Source organism: Anarrhichthys ocellatus, unplaced genomic scaffold (assembly GCF_004355925.1).
Source record: "Anarrhichthys ocellatus isolate YVR2014 unplaced genomic scaffold, GSC_Weel_1.0 scaffold205, whole genome shotgun sequence".
NCBI lineage: Eukaryota > Metazoa > Chordata > Actinopteri > Perciformes > Anarhichadidae > Anarrhichthys > Anarrhichthys ocellatus.
Genome location: NW_022280235.1, coordinates 285 through 7,784, shown reverse-complemented (window position 1 = coordinate 7,784; position 7,500 = coordinate 285). Strand labels below are relative to the sequence as shown.

General features: G+C 40.2%; 1 protein-coding gene across 1 annotated transcript; it reads left to right on the top strand.

Annotated features, from left to right (window-relative positions):
* The first annotated feature begins 613 nt into the window (after positions 1–613).
* Positions 614–6,388, top strand: tspan14 (tetraspanin 14). Its single transcript, XM_031878824.1, has 8 exons — positions 614–676; positions 1,308–1,358; positions 1,515–1,661; positions 2,333–2,503; positions 2,979–3,104; positions 3,190–3,240; positions 3,783–3,896; positions 5,212–6,388. The coding sequence occupies exons 1-8, from the start codon at positions 614–616 to the stop codon at positions 5,275–5,277; spliced, it is 789 nt and encodes a 262-aa protein (XP_031734684.1). The 3' UTR covers positions 5,278–6,388.
* The last annotated feature ends 1,112 nt before the right edge of the window (positions 6,389–7,500 follow it).

Here is a 7,500-nt window from a genome sequence, read left to right as displayed (position 1 = left end):
GGCTGGTTGTTGGTGTAGATGTTATACAGTAGTAGGGCCAGCACACTACCTTGAGGTAGGCCATTCCGTTGTTGTCGCCAGCGACTCTGCTTGTTATTCAGGACAACAAAGAAGTGCCTGTCTTTCAGAAGGGCTCCAATGAGGTCTGTGAGTGCCAGGTCTTTTGTCAACTCCAAGATCTTTTTTAGGAGGAGGCGATGCTTCACAGTGTCATATGCGGCAGACAGATCAATAAAGACGGCTCCTGTTACCAGTCCTTTCTGGAATCCGTCCTCAATGTGTTGAGTGAGGTTCAGAAGTTGGCTTGTTGTAGATTTACCAGGTCGGAATCCGGCTTGTTGAGGTATGATGGCTGGTTCAGCAACAGGGGCAAGCCTGTTGAGAATCAAGCGCTCAAACAGTTTGTAGAGGTGGCATAACAGAGAGATTGGGCGGAAGCTCTTTGCATGTGCTGGGTCTTTGCCTGGTTTGAGAAGGGCAATAATCCTGGTTTTCTGCCAGATCTTTGGGATGTTTTTTGTCAGCATGCACTTATTCATCAGTTCGAGGATCCATTTCCTCATCAGAGGTCCAAAATGCTTGATCTCTTCAGTGAAAATGTTAATCCAGTCTGATGGCTTTGCCGGTTTTAAGGGTGTTGATGCTGATATTGAGCTCTTCAGGGGAGAACGGCTTGGTCAGTCCCATGGTTTGGGAGCGCTTTTACCCGGTCTACCCTTGGTCTTGGTTGTTTAGTGGTGGATTTCCCATTGAGCAGCAGCTGTCTCCGTCCAGACTAAAACACCTGAAATCGAATATCACGTGACTATTCACGTACACTGGGCATGCGGGTGGGTGACGGTGTAAACAGGAAGTAGATTAGTTGCTCAAAGAAGCTAACGTGACTTCAGACGGCCACTCCGTAGGTCTGATGACGCCGCTGGATATACTGCTCACTAATCGCTCCAATAACAGCTGCTTCCTCCACAAAAATGCAGACTGCTAGTCAGCTGACAGGATGTGCTGGTTTCCTGTGTGGCTGATGGAGCCAGAAGTGTCTTTGTCAACCTGTGTTATTGGATCTGTTATCAAACGTTTGTGTGTTATTAGATCTGTTATAATAATCCACATAAATGTTCAGGGGAGACAATATGCCTACTTTTTAAATGGTGGGGGGGCAGTAAGGGATCTGGATAATGAATAGGGGGGCTCAGGGTCAAAAATGTTAAGAACCACTGGTCTAAACTCTGTGTTTTTGAACCTGTCTAAACGTTGGTTTATTTGTTATCGGATCTGTCTAAACGCTGGTGTGTGTCTTTGTGTTGCAGCTGGCTGGAGTTGCCTTTATTGCAGTTGGTTTCTGGGCATGGAGTGAAAAGGTGAGTTATCATATTAACCAGAGAGTGAATAAAACACCTATCATTCATTTACAAGAGGCTAAATAATTGAATTAATATCTATCTAGTTAGACCTCTTTTACTGGTCTGGTTCTAAACTGGTTTGCCCTTCTTAAACTTGTGTGTTGTGGACTACAGGGGGTCCTGTTGGATCTCACCCAGGTGACACGGCTACATGGTTTCGACCCAGTCTGGTTGGTCCTGGTGGTCGGCGGAGTCACCTTCATCCTGGGCTTTGCCGGCTGTGTGGGAGCTCTAAGAGAAAACATCTGTCTCCTAAAGTTTGTACGTTTAAAAACGTCCGTCTGCTCAGTTTGTACGTTAAAAACATCCATCTGCTGAAGTTTGTACGTTAAAAGCATCCATCTGCTCAGTTTGTACGTTAAAAACATCTGTCTGCTGAAATTTGTACGTTAAAAACATCTGTGTGCTGAAGTTTGTACATTTAAAAAACGTCCGTCTGCTCAGTTTGTAAGTTAAAAACATCATTCTGCTCAGTTTGTATGTTAAAAACATCTGTCTGCTCAGTTTGTACGTTAAAAACATCCGTCTCCTGAAGTTTGTACGTTAAAAACATCCGTCTCCTGAAGTTTGTACGTTAAATACATCCGTCTGCTGAAGTTTGTACGTAAAAAACATCCGTCTGCTGAAGTTTGTACGTTAAAAACATCCGTCTGCTGAAGTTCGTACGTTAAAAACGTCCGTCTGCTGAAGTTTGTACGTTAAAAACGTCCGTCTGCTGAAGTTTGTACGTTAAAAACATCCGTCTGCTCAGTTTGTACATTAATAACATCCGTCTGACAAAGTTTGTACATTAAAAACATCCGTCTGCTCAGTTTGTACCTTAAAAACATCCGTCTGCTCAGTTTGTACCTTAAAAACATCCGTCTGACGAAGTTTGTACCTTAAAAACATCTGTCTGCTGAAGTTTGTATATTTGTGTGTTTTTTGGTCAGTTTTCCGGTGTAATCGGCTTCATCTTCATCCTGGAGCTCACGGCTGCCGTTCTGGCCGTGGTGTTTCAGAGTCAGGTCAGAGAATGGATCAATGACTTCTTCTTGGCAAACGTGAAAGGATACAGAGACGACATTGACCTGCAGAACCTCATCGACTCTCTGCAGAGGATGGTAATGAATCAGGAACCTTTATTCTCTTGTTCTTTTAACAGAACCCCTGCTGTGTAACTCAGGAACCTTCAGTTTAACCTTTATTATCTTGTTCTTTTAACAGAACCCCTGCTGTGTAACTCAGGAACCTTCAGTTTAACCTTTATTATCTTGTTCTTTTAACAGAACCACTGCTGTGTAACTCAGGAACCTTCAGTTTAACCTTTATTATCTTGGTCTTTTAACAAAACCACTGCTGTGGAGCTCAAAAACCTTTAGTTTAACCTTTATTATCTTGGTCTTTTAACAGAACCACTGCTGTGGAGCTCAGGAACCTTTAGTTTAACCTTTATTATCTTGTTCTTTTAACAGAACCACTGCTGTGGAGCTCAGGAACCTTTAGTTTAACCTTTATTATCTTGTTCATTTAACAGAACCACTGCTGTGGAGCTCAGGAACCTTTAGTTTAACCTTTATTATCTTGTTCATTTAACAGAACCACTGCTGTGGAGCTCAGGAACCTAACGACTGGGATCTAAATGTTTATTTTAGCTGTAATGGAACCCATCGCAGCAGAGAGAAGTGTGGAGTTCCTTTTTCCTGCTGCATCACTGATCCTGCTGTGAGTTAATCACTGATCAATTTAATAATAATGAATTTAACTGTGATTCAGTCTCATTGAAGGGAACCGATTGTGTTTGTTTCAGGACTCGGTGCTGAACACTCAGTGTGGATACGACGTGAGAAACAGACCGACGGTGAGGTCACTTCCTGTTCTTTAAATGTAGCTTCCTGTTTGGACATCACTGCGACTCACAGTGACATCACAGTATAGAAGAGATAAATTAATCTGAATCTATTTTACGTGAACAATAAACACTTAAAGAACACTGTGTCAAACCTCATGTCTTTTGGAACAGAATTAGAACTATTCCATCTGGGTTCTACTGGGTTCTGTATTTATGAGAGGAACCCTAGCTCACATTATTTACTATCCGACTAGCTAGCTACCAAAACATGTTGCGCCTGGAAACCTTTGATGGTTCCTGATAGAACCTGTTCTGTAACATTCTGCTGGTCCTGGAAACATTTGGTGGTTCCTAAAAGAACCTGTTCTATACTGTTCTCTGGTCCTGGAAACCTTTGGTGGTTCCTGATAGAAACTGTTCTATAACGTTCTCTGGTCCTGGAATCCTTTCATGGTTCCTGATAGAACCTGTTCAATAATGTTCTCTGGTCCTGGAAACCTTTCATGGTTCCCGATAGAACCTGTTCTATAACGTTCTCTGGTTCTACACAGGAGGAGTGGATGGATCACATCTACAATAAAGGCTGCATTGCTGCGTTGGAGGACTGGTTACCTGGGAACCTTTACACGGTGGCCATCGTCTTCATCGTCATCTCTCTGCTGCAGGTTAGTATACATTTATTTAGTATTTACAAAGTACTGATACTGCACAAAACACAGTACTGTTACTGCACAGAATGCAGTACTGTTACTGCACAGAAGAAAGTACTGTTACTGCACAAAACGCAGTACTGTTACTGCACACACTCTGTACACAATGCAGTGTACACAATGCAGTACTGTTACTGCACAGAAGAAAGTACTGTTACTGCACAGAAGAAAGTACTGTTAATGCACACAATGCAGTACTGTTACTGCACACAATGCAGTACTGTTACTGCACAAAACGCAGTGCTGTTACTGCACAAAACGCAGTGCTGTTACTGCACAAAACGCAGTGCTGTTACTGCACAAAATGCAGTGCTGTTACTGCACAAAACGCAGTGCTGTTACTGCACAAAACGCAGTGCTGTTACTGCACACAACGCAGTGCTGTTACTGCACAGAAGAAATTACTGTTACTGTACAGAAGACAGTACTGTTACTGTACAGAAGACAGCACTGTTACTGCACACAACGCAGTACTGTTACTCTGTTACTCTACAGCACACAGTACTGTTATTGTACAGAACACAATACTGTTGCAGTATTTAAACTCATGTTTACACGGATTGTCTTAGTTTAAATATAAAATCTTACTCTAATCTTTCAAGTGAGGTCAGAGAAGAAAGTATGACGTTCACTTTAGAACATTGAGACAGATGATCAAACATTGTGGTTTTAATGGTTTCAATGGGGACTTAGACATTACATTACATTACATTACATTACAGTCATTTAGCAGACGCTTTTATCCAAAGCGACTTACAATAAGTGTATTCAACATCGGTTTTCGAGAGAACTACTAGTCACCAGAAGTCATCAGTGCATCTCCCCTCCTCAAACAAGCATCTAAGAGCATAAACCAGAGCCAACGTACAGTGCAGAAACAAACGAATGCAATAAGTGCCACAAACTAATAAGAAAACAATAAGTGCAATAAGCTAGTATGAATACAATAGATGCTAAGTATATGCTAAGTGGAAGGCTGAGGGTAGGCCTTTTTGAAGAGGTGAGTTTTCAGCCTGATGAAAGATGGGCAGCGACTCTGCTGTCCTGACGTCAGTGGGGAGTTCATTCCACCACTGGAGCCAGGACAGGAAACAGCCGCGACTGGGTCGATCGGCCGCAGGGACCTCTGAGCGACGGGGCAACCAATCGCCCCGAGGCAGCAGAGCGAAGTGGTCGGGCGGGGGTGTAGGGCTTGACCATGGCTATGGCCATAGACTCTACTGCTTCCTAGTGGTTTCTGTACCTAAAGTGTCTGTTTACCTGTGATCAGATGGTGGGGATCTACCTGGCCAGGACTCTGATCTCGGACATCGAGAAGGTCAACTTCAGCTACTGATGCCACACGCACAAGGGGCGGGGCCTCCGCCAGGTGGACCTGGTTTCTTCAGATGTGCCTTCTTCTTCTTCAGTAACTCTGCTGTACCTGCCTTCACTTCCTGTCTTCATCTTCTGATGACCTCGTTGCTGTGGTTACTGAAAACATGGCCTTCTGTTGAATCTTTTTTATGTTGTTTTGTCTCTGAGAGCTTCGTCTGTTCAGTGCCTCCTTCATCATCAGTTTTCATCACACAGACGATGAAGCTCTGCACCAGGCTGCCTTCACTTATCCTGCCGTTTTTAGAATGAACACACTTCAGTGCCTCCTTCATCATCATCTTCATCTTCAGGTTTACGCCTTCATCATCATCATCATCTTCAGGTTGACATCATCATCATCTTCTTCATCTTCAGGTTGAATTCAGGTCTTCTTTTGAGTCCTGAAATGATTCAGTTTACTGCAGAATAAGACGAATGTATGATTGATAAATGATGATTAATTGATTATCAAAATGTGAAAACTAATTGAAACACGTCTTTTAGAGGCGGGGCCATCGATGGCTCGAGCTCTCTCATTGGACAACTGAAGGTTCAGACCAAAGAAGAAGAAAAGGAGCAGAAGGGGAGTTCTTAGTCGTTAGCTTCCATACGAGCTACAAGCTAGCAGACAGATGGCTAGTTAGCTAGCTTGCTAATTGATGCTAACATTGTCATGGGGACAGAACCCCACCCCACCCCCGCTCACACTTTCTGTCACCGTGACAACGTACAGCGATGACCAGTGAAAAGGGTTCTAGGTTCTACTCCTGTTCTATTTCTACGGTTAGGATTAGACATTTAGATACCACAGAAGAAAAATCCGAGTTCAACTGAATAAAGTTTCGGTTTAAATGTTTTGTATGAATAAAGACTTTTGAGATGTTTGAACCGATGAGAACAATCCAGAGAAGATTCTGAGTTATTGTTTGAATTTTCTGCTTTCATTGATTTCTTATTTTCTGTTTGTGAATTAATGATTTAATTGGATTTTTTGTGTTTGAGCTTTATTCTGATGGGATTTTGTTTATATATAAAAGTGAATTTTTTATGTCTTTTTATATTCATCATAATAAAAGTGAAGTTTGTTCTGATTGATTCACTTCCTATTGTTCATTTAGGAAAGTTTTTGAACTGATGAAGGTTAAACAGTATTTTAATTTATTATAACAAGAAGTAAAGTTATCAAAAACCTTTGTGTTGATAACAGACTAGTTAAAAGTTATAAAACAAGATAATATTTAATTTGTATTTCACTTCATAAACACTTTCTAAATTCTTACACATTCAAATATTAAATCAACCAAAAATAAATGCATCAATATTTGCAGTCATTAATTAACTGAGTTATTAAAAGTGTCACTCTCTGACTTTTAATTTTTTAACCAACATCAGTCTTAATCATGAAGTAAACCTTTTAAATTATATCTTTCTTACATAATGACACTGTTTTATGTGAAAAAATGAATTGTTTTCTGTACACTAAATTCTAATGGGAGTTTTTTTCATCAGCACCAACATTCATTGTGATGCATTATAATTTAATGTAGCCAAAAAAAATGTGCCCTTCTAAAAATGCTATGAATCATATTATCCATCGTCACTGATCATAACTATCAAATCTTCATCTTCAGAATTTAAACCCTTTAAATTGTACCACTACGTTTTTAACTGAAATTCACAGAAATTAGATTTGTTCTGGGCACAGAATAATAGATTGAAAAATGTCATTTTATTTTTTCACAGTCTGGGAATATAACAATCAATGTTGATTTTGATTAATTCTTATTTTTTGTGCAGTATTATATTAAATAATCTCTCCTGCTAATTTATAGTACATGTAAAATGTTAATTATTGCTGTGTAATTACTTCTTTACCCTTCAAAGATTTACCCTCATATTAATATTACCTAAAATATAAACAGTCTATGGTTTCATTCTTCTTATAAACAGTCTATGGTTTCATTCTTCTTATGAACAGTCTATAGTTTCATTCTTCCTATGAACAGTCTATAGTTTCATTCTTCTTATAAACAGTCTACGGTTTCATTCTTCCTATAAACAGTCTATAGTTTCATTCTTATAAACAGTGGTTTCATTCTTCTTACAAACAGTCTATGGTTTCATTCTTCCTATAAACAGTCTATAGTTTCATTCTTCCTATAAACAGTCTATAGTTTCATTCTTCCTATAAACAGTCGATAGT

What these genes read in the sequence shown, in the direction of transcription:
- tspan14 (XM_031878824.1), top strand. Translation starts at nt 614, where the DNA reads ATGGCTTTGCCGGTTTTAAGGGTGTTGATGCTGATATTGAGCTCTTCA. An exon ending in TCTGGGCATGGAGTGAAAAG is followed by an intron (nt 1,359 to 1,514) that starts GTGAGTTATCAT and finishes TGTGGACTACAG; the next exon opens with GGGGTCCTGTTGGATCTCAC. An exon ending in GCTGCATCACTGATCCTGCT is followed by an intron (nt 3,105 to 3,189) that starts GTGAGTTAATCA and finishes TGTTTGTTTCAG; the next exon opens with GACTCGGTGCTGAACACTCA.